We start from the raw sequence: 27,840 nt of genomic DNA on the forward strand, positions 1-27,840 counted from the left end.
TGATTAAAAAAAACATATAGCAACTTGAATTATCGGCATTGGTGATGTACAATTTTTCTTAGTTGCACAACCTCTTAACATTTCATGAATGATTACAGTGACTACAGCTGGTGACTCCTCAGAGCCAATATCATTTTGGCCCATATCATTATTGGATTCAGCCACAAACATTATGGTAGGAAAGTGTGAAAAGCTCAGAAAAAGCCAATAATTCACTTGAACAAGTCAGGAAAGAGTCTTGGAGACATTTCAAAGATGCTTCAGATCCCAAAATCATTCATTAGTAAGTCTAAAGTTCATGGTACAGTTGTGTTATTGCCACCATCAGGAAGAAAACACAAACTATCACCTGCTGTTGAGAGTCAATTGGTCAACCCAGAATTAGCAAAAAGCAGGTCTGAATGAAATAAAAGCTGCTGGAACATAGCTGTCAGTGTTTTACATCGACGTTAGCTGAGAGGCTCCATGAAGAAGGCAGTTCTTCCTTCAGAAGTAGAACCTTAAAGTTCCACTCAAGTTTGCTGCTGATCACACAGAGAAAGAAAAGGTCTTCTTGGGGAAAGTTCTGTGGTGGAATGGAATAAAAAAAAAAAAGCAGAAAAATGTTTTGAGGAGAGAATGTGAGGCCTTTAACCCTAAGAACACCAAACCTGCCATCAATCATGGTGGTGACAGTATTATGGTCTGTGGAACTGGAGCTTTTAACAAAATAACGGGATCAGGAAAGATGGAGGATTACCTCACTACTCCTCAGAAAAACCTAAAATCATCAGCTTGAAAGTTGGATCTTTGATGCAGTTGGGTTTCAACTAAACAATGACCAAAAATGGTTGTATTTATATAGTGCTTTTATCCAAAGCACTTTACATGATACATCACATTCACCCATTCACACACTGATGGCAGAAGCTGCCACGCAAGGCACTAACCACGACCCACCAGGAGCAATTAGGGGTTAGGTGTCTTGCTCAGGGACACCTCGACATGAGCTTGACGGGCTGAGGATCAAACCAGCAACCTTCCAGTTACAAGACGGCCACTCTACCCACTGAGCCGTGCCGCCCCCGGCATGGTAAAGAAACGCTGAATCGGGGTAGACTGCAGGCTGTAGATTGATCCCTTTAAAGTCCTGAATTAAACCCCGTGGAGAACCCATGGACTGTGATGAAGACACCAATCTGTGTCACAAAGCCAACAATTTAGTTCAGTTCAACCAATTCTGTCAATAGGAGGGTCAAAGATACAACCGGAAGATTGTGGACTAAAACCAAAAGCAGCTAGTTTAGGTGAAAACTAAGACGTTTCACCAAATATGTTGTTGACCCAGCAGATTGTCATATTTCTAGAAGACCGACAATAAATTATTACTTTTTGTGACCAGGAGGGGCTTCAGTGACTATATCAGAGAAAATGAACAGTTCAAGGAGTCACCCGAAAAGTCAAGACAACCATGATACATGTGGTCTAACAAGCGAGTCAAGATTAGCAACGAGTCAGAACCAGAAATATATCAAATTGTCCTATTCTTTAAATTCCTATATTTGACTTGGGAACAAAATCTAAACAAGAAATTTACATTTTATTGTGTGTTAGAGTCATAAATAAATGATGAAATTACAAAGTTGTTTCATTTTCTATTGTTAGCATTAGAGTTGAACATAAACCTCATGGAGGGGAGCTGGGCCTGGGCAGCTGAGCTCCATCCACTGACGAAGACATCTGGAAGAAGATTTAATGAGTAGACTTCAATGATTTCCTCATAGAAATATTTTATTTTGCCAGCAGTGGGGTGTAAATGTAATCGCAGTTTTAAATCAGTAAAGAATCAAAACTCCCTTTTTTGTTTTGAAAATGAAATTCAGCTTCACTCATACCTCCTTCTCGTCTTCTTTGAGATTCGCTGTCCTCGCGATCATTACATAAAATTTCAGTCCTGATCTGTAAACACACATTTGTGCTGATAAATCTCAACACACACAGACAGACAGATTTAAAATGTCATTTTTAAACAGTGCATCACAGTTTACAATCAGAAGAAGTCAGCGCAACAAAACAAGGCAGATTAATACGGAAAACTGGACTCGTTTTCAGCTACATGTTACAACAGATTGTGACTGTCAGGAAGCTAAAATCCTGCAAACACACACACGCACGCACACACACGCATGTAGAAATCATTGCAAACATTTTACACTGATGAGATCTGTACATTTACAGAGTGGATAGAAAATGGACAGACGTGGGCGACGATGAGCCCCACTGTAGCTATATTTAATTTATATTTATAGATATTTATTTTTTGTGTTCTTTCTTTCTTTTTATTTTTTGCAAACACGTTCACAACAGATCAGAATCTACCGAGTGATAAACGTTCATGCCAGAACCAAACTGTCTAAGCATGCAGTCTAAGAACAGGAGCAAACGAAGAGGAAACAAAACTGTCTGAGACTCAGTCGTCAACAACAACAGCAACAACATGGCTGCTGCTGAGCATTACATCTTTACAAAAAAGTACCATCATTATCATCAGAGGACCACATGACAACCTGCAGCCTCCTTTATCTGTGTTCAAACCACAGCCTGCAGCATCACAACCGTTGCTACGGTTACCTGCGGTTGCGCGCCAGTCGAACTGAACCATCATCCCGTCACGTGAGACATTTTAGAGATTTAGTGATTTTAAGACGGCGGCAGACTTCACAGAACAACGAGGGCTTCATGCAAGAAACACTTTTACGTTCCGATCTTATCTCAGAGGAGTTTTTTTCACAAACAAATTTCCACTGCAGACCGTACGTAAAGACGGACACAACGGGATACGACGGCTCGTTAACCCTTCATGCATAACTTTTCCTTTTTAGAATTTTAAAGAATGTTGTCCTGTCTTGAGAAAACCATTCTGGCAATTAAAAACTGGAAACATAAAGAGAACTTGAATTCCAATTCATATACCGCAGATTCACAACATATGCCTTCTAAATTCACTTACCATAGTAAGGTACAGACCTTATGAATTACTGAGAACATAGAAAACCCTACACTCCAAAGGAGCCCTTGGATTCCATATGAGCGATGGTGGGAAGGAACAAAAAAAGCCCCTAGCATTGGAAGGAGAAAGAAAAACAACTCTGACCAGGCCATCTGCCTCGACCGGTTGGGTGAGAGTGCAGAAGGTTTTTGTCCAAAAAGATTCTAGCAGGGTTCTGTCTGGTTAAGCAGATTGCATCTTGGTTTGGTTCTAACTATCTTCAGATCTATGAGGCTCAGATTTCTCGTAGACTTGTCTTCAGACATCCAGATGTTCCTTGGCATTGAAAGAAGTCAATTGAAATGATTTGAGTATCTAATTAGGATGCTTCCAGGGTGACTTCCATTGGAGGATTTCCGGATGGAAGAGGTCAACCAGAACTCACTGGAGGGATTATGTATCTCATCCAACCCAGGAACACTTTGGGATCTTAAAGTAGGAGCTGGGGAGAAGGATGCCTGGAATTACCTGTTGCCTCCTGAGATAATTGTAAGAAATTCGATGGATGGATGTTTTCACATTTAGTTTTCAAGGCCAGGGCTGCATTGGGACCTGGCAGAATCCAAAAGTCAAAGCAAGTGGTAGAAAAACAAGCAAACGTCTGGGATTTACTGTGACCAAAAGGATGGAGTCGAGAAATGTTGCTGAAAAGTAGATTAAAGGAGGTTTTCACAACACAAAAGTCCAATTTTTAAAGGCATTTCCAATTTTTTGCTGACAGAGACTGAAAAGAATTGGACATCATTGATAATCCTGCACATACTTACATGAGGTACTATCAAGAAAAATGCAAAATGTGCATGCTTTGCATTAGAAAAGCAAATTATGAGTGTAACTGCTACATTATTCCAGGGAGGTATGCATCTATTTTTTAGAACTACCCTGTAAATAGTCGGGGAAATCAGTTGAATTCTACCTTATGGTCTACAGTTCACTAGACGTAGTAAGAAGACATGCTGTAACTTCAGGATCTAATCGAGTCAGCTAAAACTTGGTTGAAGTGGCATAAAGATATTTGGGTGTCAGCACCAAAGTGACAGAAAGATTCAGAAAAATAAATAAAACTTTAATCTGTTTTTTGGTAAAATGTCACTGAGGTAACACAAATATTGCAGGTTGAGAATTATTCTGAGCAGCAATCGGTGCGAATTTCAGGTAGACTTTAAATTTCGAGCTTCGATGTTTGATCTTTAAGCTCCAAAGAAGAGCAAACTGTTGGTCGAAGCGGCTCTTGCATGAAGCCCAGTAATTCCACCATTTTTCCACCCGGACATGTGTCATGCATCCCCCAACCTGTCGTCCTTCCCCTCCCCTCCCTCCCTCCCTGATGGTAGGTCACATGACACAGACAGAAGGAGGGACACGAAAGCTCCTGTTGGAAAGCGACAGCTCAAAGAAGAGTATATGTTTGACACAGAAGACAGACAAGGACGTTTTAGTTTTCAGGGGAGGGGAGGGGTTACAGTATATTTATATAGATGATGGTTGAAGGTATCCGCCCCCCCACACCCCTACACCTCCACGCTTCCTGTTTTCTTGCTGCAGGCCTTTATCCCGAGGCGTTGATGTACAGTTGACTCTGCAGGATGTAGTCGATAACAGGCTGACTCAGGTAGTCCACCACGTGGCCGTCGCCGTGCTGCAGGGCCAGTCTACAGGGAAACAAACACAAGGTCAATCTTTATAGGTCATATTTTAACCTCTTATGGTCCAGTAATACTAAATATGGTTCATGCTCTTGTGTGTCCGCAAAAATAAACGTCAATTTCTTCATCCGCCCGAGTCCACGAAGGTCCATGCTACCCCTCTGCAGTGTCACATGGAATTATACAAAAAACTCAACTAATAATGACACTTTTCTGCAACCATGAGACACAAGAACAGCTTCTTCCCCACTCACATAACCCTACTAAAGGCTGAGCCATTCTCAGCTAAAATACTGCTGACTTTTTACTCTGCCAAAGAATGCGGCGGAGTTATGTGACGATTGGCATACCCAAATCCTTCCATCTGTTTGCAACATTATTCAAAAACGGATAAACGGAATTGGATGACATTTTTAAGGAAGGTCAGAAATGACACACGAACCAAGTGACTGGAATTTGGCAGTGATGCGGCTTATAGTCTGGATCCATGGATTTGTTAAAGATTTCCTATTGCGAGACACTGTAACTGCTGACTTATGGGGACGTATCCATTGGAAATGATATAAAGAACAATTGATGAAATTATGGGGTTGTTTCTGAGTCTCATCAATTCCCGCTGCCCGCTACATATTTAGGTCACGTGATTCGATATCTGTACATAATATACACATGCATAATACACGCCTGTGCTCAGTACAAGGTCGTTTTTTTAAATAAAGATTTCATCCATCGGAAACGATACAAAGACTGAGTAGGTTGGAGGAGTACTATGCTCCGAGTGCTTTTCTTGTTAATTCTGTACAATACTGCACCTGCACAATATTTCTGCACTAAGGACATTATTCTGTGGTTTTTCCACTATATTATTACTCTAGCAATTGTCATATTGTGTATATATATTCCTTTCTAGATGTGTAAATATCTGAATTTAAACACTTAGAAATGTTCATATTTTTGAAAGAAACGCAGCTCTTTTTCAATGAAAAAAACATTAAATGAATGATAAATCCAGTGTAGACATTGTTAATGTGGTAAATGACTATTTTAGCTGGAAACAGCTGATCTTTAATGGAATACCTCCATAGACGTACAGAGGAACATTTCCAGCAACCATCACTCCTGTGTTCTAATGCTACATTGTGTTAGCTAATGGTGTTGAAAGGCTCATTGATGATTAGAAAACCCTTGTGCAGTTATGTTAGCACATGGATAAAAGTGTGAGTTTTCATGGAGAACATGAAATTGTCTAGATGACCTCAAACTTTTGAACGGTAGTGTATATATTTATTTTCTATAGTTATTATATTATTCTCTTCTTCTTATTCCTAAGGTGACACCAACAACCGAAACCAAATTCCTTGTATGTTGTGTAAGTTCTCAGCCATTAAAGCCGAGTCTCATTCTTATTTAGGCTGATTTTCATTGATTGGTAATTTCATTGTTGTAACACATTTAAAAATCCTTCATCAAATAGTTTAAAGGAAATAAAAACATTATGTGAAATGAAAGCAAGAAACTAGTACTTTAATTATATAATGGTACCGTTCTTCATGAGATGGTTACTTTTTTGTTGTTTTACTGTAGTTCTGGACACAAAAGTTGCTGGAATATTGTGTTTTTTTTCTTTAAACAGTATACTAATGGACATACACTGGATTTCTTTATGGATATGGCACATTTCTTATTTTTCATGAGACTTATATTACAACAAAGTTTAAATGTGAATTTTCTTTTAAATGACAGGGGCCACGGGAAATATTTTATCTCAAACGTATGAAACATTAAATATGGATTCATTAGTATGCAAACATAATGGTTTACATACTGTCACTCAGCTGCTTAACTCCTAATAATGCAATTATTCGATAAGGGAACACAACCTGGTCAGACAGCAGAACATAAATGAACAAAACGGTTAAAGAGTAAAAAACCAACCAATACATTTTGAAAGTAAAGATTTTCCATCCAATTTTTGTTAAGGCAGTTTAAAGTAACATTTCTACCTAAAATCAGTGCTTTACAGACCTGCAGAATCTCTGTTAAATCTCCAGTCCTGCACTTCTCTAACTGTCCATCAGATGTCCTCAGATGTTCCTGACGTTGTCCTGTTTTTATACATGGATCAGCCACAACATTATGACCACTGACAGGTGAAGTGAGCGACATTGATCATCATGGTACTATGTGGTGTTCTGATGGAAAACCTTGGATTCTGGCATCTATGTTGATGAGACTTAGACACCCAAATAAAATTTGTCCCAGAACAAACACGCTCCTTCCTGGAAATGTGAATCCTAAATGTTATTGGCCTACCCTCACAGTAAAATACATCCCACCATGTCGCAAACACATCAAACAATCAGGAACATCTTGAGGAACCTGACAATCGCCCAAGATGTTGATTTGACCCCCAAACTTCCAAGACCCCATTCTGATCAACAGCATGCAATGGGATAAGTTTGACTCCCAGAAGTTCTACTGCACAACCCAGACTACCCAAAGGATCCACTGCCAACGTCCTGGTCCAAACCCCATAGGACACCCTGAGAGGTCTTCTGGTCCAGACCCCATAGGACACCCTGAGAGGTCTTCTGGTCCAGACCCAACAGTTCGGAGCATTTTTGACGACATAAGGGGAACCAACACAATACCAGGCAGGTGGTCATAATGTTACGCCTGATTGGTGGACATTCCCCACTGTAAGTATGCAAATGATATTCTTCCTCCAGCACACTCTGAACTGTTGTAATCTCTGCTGTAAATCCACATAAACTGTTCTCTGTAATGTGAAAGAAAAACCTAAAACAAACCACACTGCAGTCTACAGCAGTGGTACAAACATGGATGCTGTTCTGGATTATTTTTTTAAAAATATCTGAGCATCCGTTTATTCTCACCTGCTCTTGGTGGAGCTGACGATGGCCATCGGATGGTTCGTTGCATCCTTCACCACAGTGATGTTGTCCTGAAACAGCAGAACAGCCCAGAGGTCAGCAGGGAGGATTTCTGACTGTAAAAACGAACCGGAGGTCAATGCTGTTCCCTCACCTTGTACTTGCGGAGGATGGAGGAGTGGTTCATGATCCTCTCCGTGTCGGCTCCGTCACGTGGAACCACTACGATCCCGAAATCCCCGACGATCACCTCCATCTGAGGGCAAAGAAACACGACTGTCAGTGTTGACGACAGGCTGAAGGGTCACAGGAGGAATTTTGGCTTGATGTGGTCACACCAGCAAAACCTCAGATCAAAATCAAATCATCTTATGGAAACTCCAAGGCTGAGTCCGAAATCAGTCACGACTCACTATATAGTATGTTCTTCATTGTTTAGTCCTGTCTGAATGTTAAATTATCATTGGCACGCCCTCTATAGTACCAATGCACAATGTACCGTGAAAAATAGTGTACAGCCAATGGTCACCAACCAAACAATATGTCCCATCATGCATTGCATCGAAGGAGAACGACAGACGGACGAGAAAGCCAATTGGAGAAATTTCCACAGATTTGTGCCTATTTTACAGTATAAAGACATATTTTCTAGGAACTATACAGAGACAAGACAAATCTTGAGTTGTGGCACAAAAGTGTTAAAATTGAAAATAATAATTCATATTAATATGTTTAACCCTTGTGTTGCCCTATTGTTAAACTGACTTGTTTTAAAGTTTGAAAATGTGGGGAAAAAAATCTATTTTGTCAGTGAAACTTCTGATGTCACATTTTCAACATTTCTGGGAAATTTTTGAACATTTTTTGGTGGAAAGAGAGAAATGTTAAAAAAAAAAATCAATGAAAATCGAGTGAAATTCGCTGAATTTTGGTTGGTCTGAATGTTCTTAAAGAAAATATTGCAAGTTTTACTGATATATATGGACTTCCTTTAGCTATTTTTAGGATTTTTTTGAAGGTTTTTACTCATTTTTGAAAATATTTACAAGAATTTTCTTGCCGAATTTAGGGGATTTATAAAAAAAAACACTGTTAAGGGAAACTTTTAAGGAATTATTGAAATTTTCTTCCTGAAGGTTTTGCAAATTTCCAGAAATTTGGGGAGGTTTTTTTGCCGATTTTTTGGATTTTTTTCAGACAAGGAAATAATATCTTTTGGTGCCCGTAAATGAAGACAACAGGAGGGTTAATTGACGAGGAGTGATGTATCACAGGATAAACAAATAAAAAGTTTATTTTCATAGACTGATTTTGGAAAATATGCTGAGTATAAAATGAATTTATCCCAAAAATGCAGGACTGTTCACCACCAAAGGTGACATCGATGTGATATGTTTTAATTCAGCAACATCAGTGAAGTAATTAATAGAGCCGAGACTCAATTAGTGTCTGAAACATTACATTTGTTGTGGAGCTCCATGCATAGTTCACTATTTAGTGGTGCCTAAATAAGAAGTAGGGAATGAGCGGATGATTTCAGACACAGCCCATGAGCGGTGGGCTTCCTTGCTGAGTAGAAGATTTGTCAAGTGTTTTCAGGCGCAGCTGTACTTTTTGTGCTGTTCAGTTTCAAAAAGTCTCTTCCCACTGCAGGAAGTCGGGGCAGGTGGAAGGTGACGATCAACCTTTTCATTCTTTCTTTTTCCACTTGGATCCACCGGCTTTGACTGCAACGTCAACTCCAAGTCAGAACAACGACAACTAGTAGTTACTGGACGCAACTCCAGATCTATGGAGGTTTGGTCAGATGACAAACCTCCATATGGTGAACATGGATCACCCCATGTTCACCACTGCACCTCAGTTGTTGACACAGGAAAGTTTGCTGTAACTTTTTAGTTCTCAACAGTCAACCGCACAGATTACAAGACGTCCAGAACAGATACACAAACCAGAATCTATCTGTGTCTGCATGTTGAGTTTCTAGTTTCTCTGTGGCTGAAACTGCAGAGACCAATTTAAAGCATACAATTATATTAACACATTTTTTGGATATGAACATGAAAAAATGAAGGTTGTGAAGGTGAAAGTGGCTGATCTGTAATATCAGCTAAATGTCAGATGATTTTAAGCTGTTTCACTTTTTAACACCTGCATTATTTCTGGGCTGAACAGCGGAGTAATGGAGCGATCAGGAACAAAAACTTAACACTATATTGAAAACGCAGGCCTTAAAGTAAAAGCTAAGTGCAACAAAATAGAATCCACTGAAGCTAAACCGAGTCCACCTGTGATTTCCATCAGTCTGACTGGTTCAACATGCCTCTAAAATGAGCGGAAAACAGCAGAACTTTCTCAGTTTCAGACCTATTAGCTGTGTCTATGTCTGCATCATGGCTCCACATGGAAAGGAATTGAAAAATCTGACTGCGAGGCTTCACAAAGATGGAAAGGGATCCATGAGGTCAACTAAGAAAATCAGTGAAACAGTGTCAGCAGTAATCAGGAGGTATAGAAGGAGTCATAGTACCACTAATCAGGGCTGCACAGACTGCTTTCACTAACTGAAAAACAGACAGAAGCCGATTCAGACTTGACACAGGGATTATCAATCGAAATCAGAGTTTCTGTGAAGCTCAGACACTTCAGAACATCAACCTCTATGGACAGAGGACAAGAAACAAAAGACTCTTGCTTGATGTTTGGAACTAAACTTACAGATTAAACTTAGCTAAAAAACATGAAAAGAAGCCTGATGAATGTTGGAGAACATTCTTTGGTCAGATGAAGATAAATGAGTTTGTCTCAGATGGAGTGAGCCTGACCAGGACTGCCACAGTGGATGGATAGTCCTGACAGTGAAGCATGGAGGTGGCGGTGTGATGATGTGGGGCTACATGAGTGCAAAAGATGACATTTATAGATGCACCATGAATGTCTGTGGATAAATCAAGATGGCTTCCAGTGTGCAGAAGTATAAAGAAGATGAACATTCCAGCATGAGAACCATCCAAAGACCAAAATCTAGAAAAAAAAAGTCACGTGTCTGAAAGGAACAACGTGAAAACTACGACCTGGACTAGTATGTCACTTGACTTGAAGATAGAATAGAATAGATTATGGAACAAAAAGGAAGAGCAACACAACTCCTCCAGCAAAAGTTTGCACTTTTAATTTCTTTTTTTCTTTAGCGGTGTCAGCTTAAACATTTATCTGATACCTGGACGCGGTAAAGCGGTTGTTTGATGAGGACTACTGTACTCTGCAGCTGTTTCCTTTGTCAACAACATCGAAATGACCCGTTGATCATTGCGATAGAGTCCCAGGGAAACTAGCTAATGGGGGCGGGGCTACATGTGGGAGGGGGCGTGGCTACAGTGTGCTTACATCACTGTCCTTCCACAGGCCAGGGATGCAGAAGGACTCCAGGAGATCACTGCCACACAGGAGCAAGATGCGCAACTCTACAGACGACAAACAGGCAGGAGGAAAGAGACACATCCTCAGTAAACATCATGTTTACCGGATTTCAAACAAACCAGAAGGAGTTCAGACACAGCAGGAAGGAAAAACCAGAGGACAAAACACAGCAGTCCGCTCCAGAGACGACTCACCGATCTCCTCGTATCTCATGGCAGTCCCCAGGTTGGCATTTTCATCTGACGCAACGACACAAAGCAGGTGGAATTATACAGATTACAGTTTACAAATACAATGCAAAACATTCTTGTTTGTTGTTTGCTGAATAAATAAAGCATCATGTTGAAATGCAAGAAGACACACGAAGAGAATTTTAAATAAATAAAAACCTAAACGGGTCGTTCTACCTCAGTTCACCGAATTTAAACAAACATTTACACCTCACCACGTCATATTAATTTGATATGTGAAGGTTTGAGAAAAATGGGTTGAAAGTTTTGTGTTTTTAAGAATGGTATAACATTTGTAGTGCCACTGTGACGCTAAAATCTAGACCATAAACTATCACAGAAATTATTTAACCCTCGTGTTGTTCAGTGGATCAAATCGTTACATGTCAAAGTTTGAAAATGTGGCAAAAAATAAATTTTCACAGTGAAACTTCTGATGTCCACATTTTCAACATTTTTGGTAATTTTTTTTTAACATTTTTTGTGTAAAAGCAAGAAATGTTAAAAAAAAATGTTTCTTAAGAACATTCACAAAAAAAATCAATCAAAATCCAGTGAATTTGGCTGGATTCTGGTAGATTTTTTGAGAATTTTCTTAAAGAAAATAGTTGAAGTTTTACTGATATATATGTAATCACTTTGGATGTTTTTAGGATTTTTGGGAAAATTTTTACTCATTTTTTAAAAAGTATTTCCAATAATTTTCTTACCACATTTGGGGGATTTTTTTTATTTTATAAAACCGTTAAGGAAAATTTTTAAGGAATTATTGGAATTGTCTTCCTGAAGGTTTTGCAAATGTTCAGAAATTTGGAGAATTTTTTCAGTCAAGTAAACAATATATTTTGGTGCCAATAATGAGGACAACAGGAGTGTTAAAACTCAGTTTGGATGTTTAGTGGGTTCGACCACTCTGCTTCTGAGCGCCTCCTTTTGTCAGTGCCTACACAAGTTTTAAAGTAAAACTGATAAAATTTAGACATTTTGCATCTTTCTGTTTTTGCAGAATGCACAGTTTCAATATTACTTTCTCACAAAGTATGACTGGCACCATACTCCTATATTTTTAAAACCCAATCACAGGGGGAAAAAAAATGTAAAAATCACCCCCTTGGGTTGAGAAATAAAGGTTTTGGATGGATGGATGGATGGATGGATGGATGGATGGATGGATGGATGGATGGATGGATGGATGGATACTTTATTAATCCCGAGAGAGAGTTGGTGGAATATTGGAGTAAATGCACACGTTGAAGTTTTTTAACCAAATTTACACAGTCATATAGCTGGTTTGTATTATTCTACCAAAGCAGGGTTGTACTATTGATGATCACGTGTACATATCAATGGATGTCCAAAGTTCTAAGACTCTAACTGCGATATTTCTCAAGTTATGGCTCTTCAAACTTTGGCCCAGATTGGTGCAAAAATCGACATGACTCCACTTTCTTGAAGAATTCAACTCACCCTTGAACTCAGTCAATACTCACCATTTAATGAAGAAAATAAAAATCTGTTGGTGATGAGGTTTGATTCTTGATTCTACAGTTTGTGCAGCAAAAACAGTGTAAAGAGGAGGAATAATAATAATAATATGAGGAGTATATTCTTAGGAATTAATGGATGTTGACACTTTCAAAGGCAGCATTCTGCTTGTCTGGTAATCACATGCCAAACAAGAAAAATTAGAGCACAAATTTACATTTTCATGTGATTTGCAATCAATATCCTAAGTCTTCTACGAGCCATAACTCCCTGAGGGCTGAACAGTCGTTAGCATCCCATTAAGCTCTCATGTAATGGAAACATTATACTCCAGGAAACAGGACGAAGCTCAGATACGACTCGACAGCCGGAGATTATCCTACTGAGCCGAGCGCTTACAGTCTTTTAATGTCGACCTCGTCTTTGTTTTTTATCTTCTGTTTGGTTTAATTCCCCTGGTGTTAACTCCTTTTATTTTCACTTTCTCTTTCTTCAGCTGCATCTCCTCAAAGTTGACAAAATCTCCAAGAACAAAAATATAAAATAACACATTTGTGTGACTGGTTAGACCCAGATCACGCTGATGATCTACAAAATAAAAATGAATGCAAGATATGTACTGAAAGATGTTATATAGGCACATATATATGGGGGAAATTCACACATGGATTTAATTAATGAAACTATTTGTAGATAAACTGTTTCTTCACGGTTTTTTTAATCTTTCATTTCTCCCTGACTTCCATCAACTCTTTCCTTGACAAACTCCACTAATTGTTTTTCCATCTGACTCTTAATTCGTGACCGAAACTTTTTCCAAATCTGCACTTTTACTCACAAAAGATACAAATCAAGGAAAGAAATCCTCCAGATAATTTCAGCTCTTGTTTTATAATACTGTATTTTTCTGACTGTGTCCTCTTGTGTAGTTTTTATCGTGTCCTTACCGACAAAGGTGAAGCGCTCGATGTGTGGGCGGACGCAGCAGATTTTGCCCAAACTCTCACTGATCTTCCCCCACAGTTTGACTGAGCAGAGGAAGACACAGAGGAGCAAAGCTTGAAACCTTCTCCAGCACTCATCAGGCCATTAATAAGAATTATAATTTGCAGAAACAAATAGTGTAAACAGAGGACAGCTGCAGCTTCTTGTGCTGCTCTGTGGAGCTCCGACTCACTGGCTGTGGGGCTGTGATTCATGTTGTTGTGGTTCTGGTAGATAGGCGTGGTCTGGTTCTGTGGCTGACCAATCACAGGAGTGGTGGACGGCGTGTTGACATTGGACAGGATGCAGCCGGTGACTCTCTGAGGAGCACAAGCATCATCAGAAATGGGCTCAGAATGAAGAACAGAGCTGCTTTTTTTTGTCATCTAAAATCTGAACACAGACGCTGAATCTTCCATCCAGACAAAACAAGCCGACACCCACCTTCATGAGGTCGCGGTGATGCTCCAGCACGCTGCAGGTGGTCTGCCAGGTGTCCTGATAACACTCCCAGGGGTCCACCCTGCACCCGAAACAACAAACACAGTTAATTATTCATGTATGGGATGCTTAACAGCAAACAAACAATAAAAAAAATGCTACAAAAAGAGGCACAAAGTGCTTATAAAGAGATGAAGATGACCACAAAGAGGCACTAAACAACCACAAAAAGACATAAAAAAGATAAAAAAAAAGAGACACCAAACAACTACAAACAAAAATTTACATGAAAAGACATGCGAATCCCTGCACAAAGAGACTTTAGACAACTCCAAAATGAGATGCCAAATACCTACACAAACAGAGATGCAAGACAACTGTGAAAAGAAGTGCTAACCAAAATACTAGATGGCATATAAATGCTGCAAGATGGGATGAAAAACAACTACAAGGAGACACAAAAAGGCTACAAAAGGTGACAGGACAAAGGCGGCAACTGGTAACGCAAGAGATGCAGGACAACTACAGAAAAGGATGCCAAACAACTACAAGAATCCACAAAATAACTACAAAAAGTGGCACAAAAAGAAACACTAGACATCCACATAAAGAACAACCAAACAACTACAAGGAGGCATAAAATGGAAACAAAAAGTAACATAAACAAGATGCTAAATGACTGCAAGAACGCACAAAGTGACTACAAAAACAGACAGAAGACGGCCACCAAAAAGAGACACTGAACAACTCCAAGAGGACAAGACATCAACTACAAGGAAACCTAAAATTATTACAAAAAGAGATACAGAAAGCGATGGAAAATAACTACAAGAACACACAAAAAGCGGAGGCAAAAAAGACGGCAAATCACTACAAAAGATGCCCAATTGCTTCAAGGACACACAACATGACTACAATAAGATGAAACTCCAAGAAGACGTTAAAGGACTACAAAAAGAAAAAGAGATGCAAGAGGAGGGTGCTCAAACTACTAGAAGACACAAAAGGTCAACAAAAAGCAACAAAAAAAGATGGTAAATGATGACAGGGACACACAAAATTACTGCAAAAAGAGACACAAAACAACCACCACAAGAGAGACGCCAAATAACTTACAAGAAGACATAAAATGACACCAAAAGAAGACATGAAAACACATTCCAAATCCCTTCAAAAAGAGATTTAAGACAACTCCACAATGCGATGCCAAATGACTACAAATTACACAAAATGAGAAGAAGGATGACCGCAAAAACAGACGCCAAATAAACTACAAGGAGACATAAAATTAGTACAAAAAAAGATGCAGAACATGATGAAAAACCACAGCAAGGAGACACAAAGACTACAAGAAGTGACATCAAGAAGCTACGACAAATGACAATGTTGCACAAAAAGAGACAAACTACAGGGCGCAAGGACAACAAAAAGTTACAGAAAAAGACACTAAATGAGGACATGGACGCACAAAATGACTACACAAACAGATGCAAGATGATGACAAAGACAGACAGGGAACTGCTACAAAGAGACGTTAAAGGACTGCAAAATGTGACACTATAAGATTACAGGAAGACACAAAACTGCTGCAAAAAGCAACACCAAAAGAGACGACGATGAACTCCAAGGAAACCTTCAAGGACTACAACAAGCAGCAAAAAGAAATGCAAGACGACCATCAAAGACAGACACCGAACAACTACTAGAAGACAAAATGACGGCAAAAGATTACATGAAGACATGCCAAATCCTGACAAAAAGAGACTTAAGAGATGCCAAACCACTACAAGGACACAAAGTGACTGCAAGATACACAAGAAGAGACACAGAATGAAAACCAAACTACAAGGAGACACAAAAGGACAACAAGAAAAAGACGCTAAATGACGACATGGATGCACAAAGTGACTACAAAAACAGACGTAAGATCGCCACAAAGACAGACAGGGAACTGCTACAAGGAGATGTTAAAGGAGTGCAAAATGTGACACTATCGGACTACAGAAAGACACAATACCGCTGCAAAAACCAACACCAAAAGAGACGCCAATTATGTCCAAGGAGACACTAAAGGACTAGAAAAGGTGACACAATATTCAGCGGATAAAAGTAAATGAGTCCAAATGAAATTAAAAAAGAAAAAAGATTCTAATTAAGATGCTTTAACTGACATGGTTCTCAAAATGCCCAGGACACAAATACAGAAGTCCTTCACCTAAAATAACCCACAGAGGCTTTTATTGTGAAAGACTCCCTGAAGTCATTTTCAGTATAAAAGTTCCTGAAAGATGGAAGGCGTCTCACCTGATCCAGTCAGAGGACTGGACGGCGAGCTGACACATGGTGAGACGATGTCTGCTCGACACGAGGCCCTGAGGACACACAAAGCAGCACAATCAGTCCACATCTGCACATCTGGACTGAAACATCTACAGAGTCTTAACAGACTCGCATTACCTCCTTTAAGCTTTACTTTTCATTCTCATTATTAAAGAGCTCACTGCCAAACATCGCCTGTTTGTTGTAGAAGGTGTGAAGGTCCAGAACAGGTTTCTTTGATCATAATAAACAATCCTGTTGTCTTCGTTTACAGGCACCAAAAAATATTGTTTCCTTGTCTCAAAAAAATCCAAAAATTTAGGAAAAAAAATCCACAAATTTCTGAAAATTTGCAAAATCTTCAGGAAGAAAATTCCAATAATTCCTTAAAAGTTTTATTTTTTAAAAAATCCCCAAATTTGGGGAAAAAATTCTTGCATATATTTTCAAAAAATTGTAAAAATGTTCCAAAAAATCCTAAAAATATGATTTACATACATATATCAGTAAAACTCGCAATATTTTCTTTAAGAACATTCACAAAAAATGTTTGTGAATGTTCTTAAAGAAACTTTTTTTTTTATTTCTCCACCAAAAATGTTGAAAATGTGGAAATTTTCACTGTGAAAATATGTTTTGTTTCCCACATTTTCAAGCTTCAAACAGGAAAGCAGCAGGTATGAGCTCAGATCATCACCTAGACGTGCCTAAAGCTACTGCATACGAGAAACTGTAAACCAAAAGCAGCTGCTGTCGTCTGGCAGGTGTGTGAGTCATATCTGACATATCACTGATGCGGATGACCTCCATCTTTAATAATCCATCAGGGGGAAACTAAAGGTGAAGGTGCTGAAACCAACAGAAAAATCGCATCTTAAAAGAGCAGCAAAGATTCCTGATGTGGCTGAAACTGGATTTCTGTAGCATCTATTATTCATGTTGTGTGTTTCTATAGAGGCAGAGCAAAAGTAGGACAAGACCTTCATTAATTCCAGCAGGAAGCAGAGTGGAAAACAACAGCAGCAGAGAGCTGCAGCTGCAAACTGTGATGTTATCTGCAAGACCGAATGAGTCAAACGCATGAAACAACGTCTACCTATGAGGCAAATGAAGCTTTATACTAAAATCATGTTTGTGTGACCTTCTCAGAGCACAAAGAAGCATTTCTCATCATCAGAAACTGTGTTTGTTCAGGATGAACATGAGTCAGACACAGGATGTAGCAGCAGTGAGTACAGCTCTGTATGACACCACTTTAACGTCAATGAGTCTAAATTGCATCACGACACAGTAATCAGATTACCTCTAACCTGATGTAAGAATAAAAACTAAGAGTTTAGATTTACTGTGTTAAAAATACAGACCCCACTGGAGGAACAACAAAGCTCATTACACCTTTCATTACTCAGATTCAGATCTTATTTTTTCAGTAATTTGTATGTCATTTTTGATGCAGACTAAATCTTCCTCAGCATGAAGGACACCAGAGTCCACTAAACGCATGTTCTGACATTCTTTGCTCATCTCTTTTAATGCCTTAACCCTCCTCTTCCCCTCAGTTACGGGCACCAAAAAGTATTGCTTCCTTGTCTGAAAAAAATCCCAAAATTCACCCAAAAAATCCCCCCAATTTATGAAAATTTGCAAAAACTTCAGGAAGAAAATTCTAATTCCTTAAAAAATTCCCTTCAGTTTTATTTTTTTTTAAAAATCCCACAAATTTGGCAAGAAAGCTCTTGCAAATATTTTCAAAAAATGAGTAAAAATCTTCCAACAAAATCCTAAAAATATCTAAAGTGATTACATATATATCAGTAAAACTTCAAAAAAAAATTGATGAACATTCAGAAAAAAATCAAACAAAATTCAGTGAATTTTGGTTGATTTTTATGTGAATGTTCTTATAGAAACATCTCTTTTTTTCCCCATCAGAAAATGTTCAAACATTTCCCAAAAATGTTGAAACTGTTGACATCAGAAGATTCACTGTGAATATATATTTTTTCCTCATTTTCAAACTTTAAAACAGGCTAATTTCACCCACAGGACAACAGGAGGGTTAAAGTCATACTGGATTAAGTAAAGTGACATACTCTTCCAGATTTCCCTTTTTCATTCCGTAGAAACTCTTGTGTGATTTCATGATGGATGCTGGAATATATATTGTCTCGTCAGATGGTATTTTGGTTAATTTGGTTAGACATTCACATTTGCACTCCTGTAGCCTCACATCATCACACTTCCACCTCCGTGCTCCACTGTCAGGACCATGCATTCACTGTGGTAGTCCTGGTCAGGTTCAAACATGCTGGACTCCATCAGTTTAATCTCCATGTGACCAAAGAATGCTCTCTAACATTCATCAGGGTTCATTTCATGTTCTTTTGTAAAGTTTATCTTACAGTTTTGTGTTAAAGAGCAAACATGGGTGTTTGTTTTTGTCCTCCATCTGAAGAGGTTGATGTTCTGAAGTGTCTGAGCTTCACAGAAACTCTGATTTCCATTGATAATCCCTGTGTCAATTCTGATTCAGCTGCCGTCTGTTTTTTATTTTACAGCTACAGTTTAAAGGTAGTTCACTGTCCGTAGAGTCATTGTAGCCCTGATTAATGGTACTCGGGCTCCTTCTATACCTTCTGATCACTGCTGACACCGTGCTTCACTGAATTTTAGTTGATCTTCTGGTATCATTTTCCATCTTTGTGATTTTTCAGTTCATCTTTTAAGTCTTTTCCACGAGGAGCCATGATGCAGACATAGATAGACAAAGCTCATATGTCCAAAACTGAGAACTTTCTGTTGTTGACGGCTCCTTTTAGAACAATATCAAAGCAGTTAGTCTGATTGTAAATCACAAGTTTAATTTCAGTGATCACAGCTAAATTTACAGTTTCTACTTTGGGGCCTGAATTTCCAAAATAGTATTTGTTTTCAGTTGCTCATAAGGGAATGTTCTCTATTATTCAACTTAGAAATAATATAGTTTTTGAAAGGTGGGGCAATTCTTAATCACTTGACATTAATGTGACACTGCACATGTTCATTTTTCATCATTATCCATGTTCCCATACAATGCTCAAACAAATGTAAAGTAACTTTTTTAGTGATACTCTGGTATCACTGTCTGGATTTAGGCACTGTAACAGTGAAACAACACTATTTCTATTATTTTCATCCAGCAGACTGGTATTCATAATTACTTAGATTTTTAATACTACGGCTTTTCGCATTTATGACACTTGATCACCATTAAACAAATAAAAAGTGACTTCATGGCTACTCACAGGTTTTCCATAGGAGTCGTGTACTGGTGAGATGATCCCTCCGATCACAATGAATCGCCCCGTTTTGTGCAGATACTCTCTGGCTTTTTCTGCAAATAAAGAAATAGAGAAAACAAGACTGTGAATCACATGAAACAATAGTCGAACGTTCAAAAACGAAAACATTCTTTGTCCCTGCAGAGCTGACAGTTTGACCATCAAGTCTGCATGTTTTGTGGACTTGGAGAAGACCGACGACCGCGTCATCGGTGGAAACCTGTGGAGGTTTCGTAAAGGTACCAGAGCTAAGCGAGATCTGGTCCACCAAAGTTTCACAATGCCTCCAAACCGGTTACGACATTTATGGATGGGATCTCAAATGCAGTCAGGGTGAGGAGGGTTTCTGGTTTGGGGACCTCAGAGTTAGACTTAGTTTTTTTGCAGATCACGTTATCTTATTTGTTTCATCAGGCCGTGACCTTTGAGTGAAAAGGTGAAAGTTAGAACCTCCAAGTGTGAAGCCAGATTTTCTTTCCTAAACCAGTGGATGGCTTTCTCTTAGGGATTAGTTACCGTCCAAAGTGAAGGAGTTTAAACATCTCAGGATCTTGTGCACAAGTGATGGACACATGGACTGGTGTGTTGAACTGGATCATTGTGGTGAAGCTCTTGATTTACTGGTCAATTTACACTCCAACCTTCACCTCTAATCATGAGCTCTGGGTAGTGTATGAAAAAATCTGTGGCTGAGTTCAGCCCAAGAGGTAATGGAGGAGCTTGATCATCTAGAAGAAACTTGAATGATGGATGAAAATGAATGTTTATTTCTTGTAGTTCTGGGTTTATCCTGTTTGCTCTTCGAAGAACACGATGCAACAATTTTCATTTCATGGAATTGGAAGATAAAAATCATTTGATATTAGAACCAAAACAAACTAATTCCTTCTTGTTTTCCTTTTGAATTGAGAAGGTAGAGCTAAGCCTGGGGTTATGAAGTCTTTTTTGGTAATCAGTGTGGAAGCCTTTCTTTGCCCCCACATCAAACAGCTCTTGTAGTTGCTAACAGTCTTTCTTCATGTCTCCACTGAGATTTTGTTCTTTGTGTTGATCTCCAGCACTTTGAAGATGAAGCTTCACTCTGGCCTTCAGTTCCTCCACAGATTCTCAATGGATCCAGGTCTGGACTCCAACATCTTCACATTGTTTTCTGGTCACCGTTTCTTCACCATTTTGGCTGCATGTTTCAGATCATTGTCTTGTTAGAAGGATCCTATCTGCCCGAGGAGAAATCTTTCTGCAGACTGTCAGATGTTTTCCTCAACAGTCTTTACATCGTCCTCTTTTCTGATGATGTCATTTGCTTTGACGAGGCTGAAAAACTCTCAGAAAGCATCACATTCCCACCATGTCCAACACGTTCTCTGGTCCCCATCTCCAAAAAACTTCATTTTCATCTCATCCAACAACAGTACTGAAGACCAGAAGCTTCTTTCTTTGTCCAGTTGAGCTTTTGTTCATCTTTCTTGGAGAAGCAAAGTCTTCCTTGGTTGACGTCAATTAAGACCAGCCTTTCCAGTGTCTGACTGAGATGTTTCTACCAGAACTTCTCACATTTACCAGGATGCTCTTGATGATTCTTCTTGGAACCTCGAAAAGTCTTTAATGTGACTTTCTAATCTTTCCCCAACATCTGATCAGCAACAACGTGCCACCAGAGGTCCTCAATAAGGTACTTAGTTTTAGCCTTGCGCGGCAGTTGACTAGTTGCTGATTAGAGAACCGCTGCATCAACTTTTCTCAGTTTATAATATATTAGAACACACTAAACATGGTAGAAACCTTTGAAATGCTGTAGAGGAAGCATCTTCTGAAAAATCATCAATAATTTAGAAGGAATGAATAATGACATGATGACACAGTGTCTTACTGTGATTAGTCACTTCTTTGTGTTGTTCACAGTCAGAGGAACCCCTAAAAACTTCACTGTAAATGAAAATACGTGATGAACAAGAAATTTTACAGAGTTAAAATAAACGTAGGTCTTTGTGCTGCTCAGTTTAAGGATCTGCAGGGAAACCCTCATTTTTGTCTTCAGGCTGACTTTTGACTCATCATCGTAGGTTTTTTTTGTTAGTTTTTTAGTAAAACTCTCCTCTGGGCTTCGTCTGGTTTCCCAATAAACCTTTTTCTTAGACTATTGAGCAGTATGTTGCCATGGTGACGGTGACGCTAACAAGCTCTTTGAGCATAAACGTGACCGATGGAGGGTTGTTTTGTTCGACTCGTTGGCAGAGTTTAGCTTGGTTGCTGCGACGTTCAAGAATCTGAGACTGAAAACTGGAAGAAGAAGAAGAAACTGGGTGTCAAAGCTGTGGTTTGAATCCGGATCGATGAAGAGCAGCTCGCTGGGATCATTTGGTTTGGACTTATTCTGTGAAAACACATCTGAAGTTAAAGTTACTACTGACTGTCACGTTGCATCTGTGCTCCTCTACAATTTTACTTTGATTTGAATTTATTTGAAATAAAATAGTTTAAATGACAGCAGAGTTTATACTCATAGAAGCTGCAAACGGAGAAACTTTTTTCTTTTTTGCCTTTAAAAAAGGATTTTCATGGGAGAAACATCCGAATAGAATGAAATTTTTAATAAACATCACCATGAATAAAATGTTTTTGGATTTTATAGGTTTTCTCTTTAAGTATGGAAACAAGGTATCATGTATCTAAAAATGCCCCAATTCACTTTCATTTCCACAACAGAAATCTGAACAATGGATGAAGAATTAGAAAATGCCGTCAGCAGCCACAACGCAATAACGTTTTCCATGTTTTGTTTTCTGTGGGTATTATATGAATATACTGCTCTGTAAAAACCTCCAGAATCCAGAGTGGTATTGTTAATGCTGTGCGTTAATTTCCAGTTTTTAAATATTGTTATGCAATAGTGTCCTGGTTTTTGGTACTTTTGGGTCTTAATATAATTTTTTTAACACATTGGTATGTTAATAGTCAGGATGCTGTTAGCTTTGTGTGCTAATATCCAGGATTTTTACATGTTGTCATGATAATATGCAAATATTGTTATTGGATAACCTTCACAATATAAGGACAACCTGAACCTTGCTCACTTGTTTCTGAGTATTTGCAGCTGATTTGTTTTTGCCTTGATAGAAAAAACGTTTTAAAGTATAAATTCAGGGATATTTTCAAGTTATCTGGTCACATTAAAAAGGATTGTTGCCTCGTAATGCTTTGATATGTTAAATCCTATTCATTTAAAATAGCTGCATCCTTATTAATAAGTAAATAATTATATTTTGAGTTCAAATTCATGGTCTGTAAATCAATCTCTGATAAGCACAATACTTAGATTATAGTTTATGTTAATTGGGAATATTTTTCCCCACAGTTTAAAGGCACTTAAAGGCAGAAAAACAATCTTCTCCGCTTAGTAGCAGCCTATAATTTGACATAAATGTCGGAGTTCAAGTTATTGTTGTGTATTAACATTCAATTTGTGAATAATTTAATGCAATAATGTCCTGTTCTGTGTGCCTTGTTATGTTTTTTGAAAATGTTTATTGCATTGCCTCGGATTATTTACAAATTATTATTTTCCTTTGATGGAATAAAACATTATCGAGTATAAATTCAGGGATGTTGTCATGTTATTTTCTCTTTAAAGGCGTTTGTTGCCTCTTAATAGCGTCACATGTTGAAATATATGAACAACAAACAGCTGCATGATTATTTGTGAGTAAATAACGACATTTTGAGATTGAAGAGGATTCTCTTTCACATGACGAGCACATCAGTAAAACATCTGTCCTGAGGAACAAACACCGTGTTCTCCTCTCTGAATAATTCCTCTTTTACTTTCACTCCGTCTAACGGGGCCTGTTGCTGCCGCTGATGACGCAGGAAAACACCGCTGAGCAAGGCACCGTTCCCGGACAGGGACCGGGAGGATCCGGGAGGAACAGGCGGAGCTGTTCGCCAGCTTCCATTTGTGCGCTGCGCCACACACTGCGCGGCCTGCGGGGCTTCTACGCGGCTCGTTTCCGTGTCTGGCTCTTTAGACCGAGTCCAGACAACGCTGGCCCGGGTTAGTCTCATTGTCTCACCCTCCTCCTTTTTTATTTTTATTTTTATTTGACGTGTTTCGGACTGGATGAGTGTCGAACATTTCAGCACCACCCAGCCGGACAGCGACCGTCTCACCGGTTTCCCTTCATTTTCTGTCTTCTTTTCAGGCCCAGATTGGGATCTTTCAGATTTCCTGGGGGGTTCTGTTGATCTTTTCCCTCTAAAAACGCACAGCCCCGCCGCCCTCCCCCACCCGCAGCCCCTAGGAGCTCACCGAACATATGGATGTGTCCCTTGGTGATGGGGTTGAAGCTGCCGCAGGACAGCAGGATGACGTGCGTTTTGGTGTTCTCTGTCATGGTCCTTCCCTCCTCTGGGCTCTTCGGTCCTGTGTACCGGTCCGGTCCGGTCCCCGGTCCCGTGGTGGGTCGGGTGGTCGGTTTGTTTGTGGCAGGCGGCCGCTGCAGGGAGTCAAAGAGAGGCGAGGCTGGATGGAGAGTCTGCGGCAGGAGGAGGGAGGAGGAAACAGCGTCAGAGCGTCACCATCATCATCACCATCATCATCATGAGGTCCAGCCTCCTGCAGCAGCGAGATGTTTCAGCAGAGTGAAACACCATCAGGGGGATTCATCAAGGTTCACCTGAAACACTAAAAAACAAACAAACAAACATCAGATTCTACAGAGTTTAGTTATAAAAGTATAAAATGTCCTCATCAGAAATCTGTATTTTTACAAATGGTCACGGCACGTTCACTGTCCTACATACAGTACGTAAAACTGTAAACAAAGAATAATCCGTAAAAGAAGGTCAGAAAAAGTAAGTTAAAAATGGTAGAACACGATCATTCAAAAACTGTACAATAACAACACTAACAACATTAACAACAACAACAACAATAATAATTATGCTAATGACAATAATAATAATAATAATAATTAGTATTACTACAAGAAGAAGAAATAAAAAAGGGAAATATCTGGAAAATAGTGACCTTTTTAAGGGAATTTAAATTTAGCAAAGGTGTCTTTTTTTTGGCCCCACATAAAAGAACACACTGATTTTTACATTTTTAAATGTATTTATTCTACAGTTAGCACATGATGATTTTTACTCGATCTTACCTATAGTGGTGGAAAATCTGCAAAATACCAGTTAGTACAATATTTACCATTTTCATTTTTCATTGAAATACTGTCAAATATTCATAGATTATAATTATACTCTCCTCTGTATGGTTCTTCTAGTTTCACAGGTAGACAGCTAGCTAACGTGTGATTCCTCAAACACAAGGCGTGACTTTTCTTGTGATTGAAGATCACTTTATTTTGAACCGTGAAACTGTAACAAGAACAAACTGCAAACAGAAATCAGAATAAAATCTACACATAAACACACAATAGAAAAAGGCAAGTCAAACAAACTGAGATACTTTCAGACAAATACTTTCCAAAGCCACAATATTAAAATGAAAATAGCAAGAGAAGAAGCAGCAACATCCACAACCTCTCATGGCTTGACCAACACTGAAAACTGTCTTCAAAAATGCCTGCTTTAACATCATTTCCACGAAAAAAAAAATCAGTAAAAGGCACTGCAGCACATGAAATTCTGCTACAGGGCAGAACAATTGTTATTTTTACTGATTTAAATACAGCAAAAAGCGTTTAGTTTTACAGTAAAATGATGTAAAAGATCAAATGATCATTCATCAAAAAATGCCCTTATTATTAATGTGGACATTGTTTCAAGTTTTGTCTGTAATATTTATATATTTTACATTTTGAATGTAAATAAATATTGTTTTCACTCAAAATCTCCAGAGATGTGACTCGCACAGTCATGACATTTGTTCAGGACACAGACAGAAATATTTCCAGTGAGATCTAAATGACTGAGTGGCTCCAGCAGAGGCCAATTTTTTATTACTCGCTGTTAAAAATGGATAAAAATGTTTGGTTTTTTTTAAAGTGAGTGTGGTTTTGCGGTCCCAGACAGTGTGTACATGTGGATGGATCCATATTTCCACTAAAATACAGTCTTTGATCGACATTTTACCAACTTTTGAGGCTCTAAACATCAGTGGAATCGGACAGGTGGTGAATATAGAAACCTGTTCCAGATTTTTGCCATTTTGACAAAACTGTGATGTTGACTCGTCTGTGGGTCCACAAAATGGGTGTTCTTTCTAAAATGACTGGTCCAAATGTTAAATGATTCAGAATCATAACGTCTCACAGTAATGAGATTATTTAGTAGAGTTTTTGTTCTGGTGTAAAATGAAAAACTAACACTTTAGATTTACTGCACTAAAATTCAGGCCCCACAGTAGGAACAGGAAGCAGCTAAAGTCAGTCCAACTCTCACTACTGGGATTTAAATGTTACTTCTTCAGCACGTCCACCTTTACTTTTTAACCCTCGGTCAACCTGCCAGTCAAAACTGACCTGTTTTAAAGTTTGAAAATGTGGAAAAAAAAATCCCAATGAAACTTCTGATGTCCAGATTTTCAACAGTTTTGGTTAATCTTTGAACATTTTTTGGTGGAAAAAAGAAATGAAAATGTTTCTTTAAGAACATTTACAAAAAATCAACCAAATTCCAGCAAAATTCACTGGATTTTGGTTGATTTTTTTGTGAACGTTCTGAAAGAAAATATTAGAAGTTTTACTGATATATATGTATCACTTTAGATATTGTTAGGAATTTTTTGGGAAGATTTTTACTCATTTTTGAAAATATTTACAAGAATTTTCTTGCCAAATAAAACTTTTAAGGAATTATTTGAATTTTCTCCCTAAAGGTTTTGCAAATTTTCAGAAATTTGGGGAATTTTTTTGCTGAATTTTTTGAACTTTTTTTCAGACAAGGAAACAGTATTTTTGGTGTCTGTAAATGAAGACAGCAGGAGGGTTAAGACAGACTTAACCCTCCTCAGCATGGCAGATACCAGATTACCACAGTGGGCAGGTTGTGGCAAAAAGGCAAACTTTAACCAAACTTACTTGAAGGTGTGACGTGTTCAGGCAGGGAAGCAAACCAAAGAGCAGCTGGAAATGTAAGAATATACAAACTGAAGGTCCAAGCAATACTTAAAGAACAAAAGAGGTACAAAAACACAAACCTGATGAGCACATGGAGCACATCAGGCCGGTACCTGGTGGGTGAACACAAAGGAAGCAAACAGGAAGTTGACACTTCTTCTTCTTCTTTTCCTTTCAACTTTTCCCTTCAGGGGTCGCCACAGCGAATCAATTGCCTCCATCTAACCCTGTCTGCTGCATCCTCTTCTCTCACACCAACTACCTTCATGTCCTCTTTAACCACATCCATAAACCTCCTCTTTGGTCTTCCTCTAGGCCTCCTGCCTGGCAGTGGGAAACTCAGCATCCTTCTACCAATATATTCACTCTCTCTCCTCTGGACATGTCCGAACCATCTCAGTCTGGCCTCTCTGACTTTATCTCCAAAGCCCCTAACATGTGCTGTCCCTCTGATGCACTCATTCCTGATCCTATCCATCCTGGTCACTCCCAAAGAGAACCTCAGCATCTTCAGTTCTGCTACCTCCAGCTCTGCCTCCTGTCTTTTCCTCAGGGACACTGTCTCCAGACCAAACAACATGCCTGGTCTCACCACAGTTTTGTAAACCTTTCCTTTCATTTTAGCTGAGCAAACAGGAAGTTGACAACGTTGTGGTAAAACCTGGTGGTCCTTAAAGAGACACTACAGGGCTGACAAAGACAAAAATCTAACCATCAAAAGACTGTAAATACACAAAACTGACTGGGGAGACACAAACTGGAGGGAAAACAGACAAAGGCAGGAAATAAAAACACAAGCAACATCCAAGAAAAGAGGGTTTCAAAATAAAACAGGAAATAAAGCTAACCAGAACCACAGATCATGACACTTTGTTGGAGGGTTTGTGTTGCTCTGCCTGTCTCTTTAAAATACATTAAAGGTGTTCTGTTGGATTCATTCGGTTCTTGTGTAGAAAATCTTGAGTGATTTTGTTCTTTGGACGGTTCTCATGCTGGG

The 27,840-nt window shown here is 38.9% G+C and overlaps 1 protein-coding gene and 1 long non-coding RNA gene across 2 annotated transcripts; one reads left to right on the top strand and one right to left on the bottom strand.

Annotated features, from left to right (window-relative positions):
- Positions 1 to 1,749: 1,749 nt before the first annotated feature.
- nmnat2 (nicotinamide nucleotide adenylyltransferase 2) lies at positions 1,750 to 24,334 on the bottom strand. Its single transcript, XM_022218962.2, has 11 exons — positions 24,074 to 24,334; positions 19,732 to 19,820; positions 16,433 to 16,500; positions 14,132 to 14,210; positions 13,881 to 14,007; positions 13,651 to 13,731; positions 11,183 to 11,227; positions 10,956 to 11,032; positions 7,723 to 7,824; positions 7,572 to 7,639; positions 1,750 to 4,680 (listed from the first exon to the last, which is right to left on the bottom strand). Exons 1-11 carry the CDS (start codon positions 24,156 to 24,158, stop codon positions 4,578 to 4,580), a joined length of 924 nt encoding a protein of 307 aa, XP_022074654.1. The 5' UTR covers positions 24,159 to 24,334; the 3' UTR covers positions 1,750 to 4,577.
- LOC127535375 (uncharacterized) lies at positions 22,382 to 24,275 on the top strand. Its single transcript, XR_007944211.1, has 2 exons — positions 22,382 to 23,818; positions 23,967 to 24,275. It is a non-coding gene; the product is annotated as an uncharacterized LOC127535375 (long non-coding RNA).
- Positions 24,335 to 27,840: the final 3,506 nt, after the last annotated feature.

Source organism: Acanthochromis polyacanthus, chromosome 9, assembly GCF_021347895.1.
Source record: "Acanthochromis polyacanthus isolate Apoly-LR-REF ecotype Palm Island chromosome 9, KAUST_Apoly_ChrSc, whole genome shotgun sequence".
In the NCBI taxonomy this organism is placed as follows: Eukaryota; Metazoa; Chordata; class Actinopteri; family Pomacentridae; genus Acanthochromis; species Acanthochromis polyacanthus.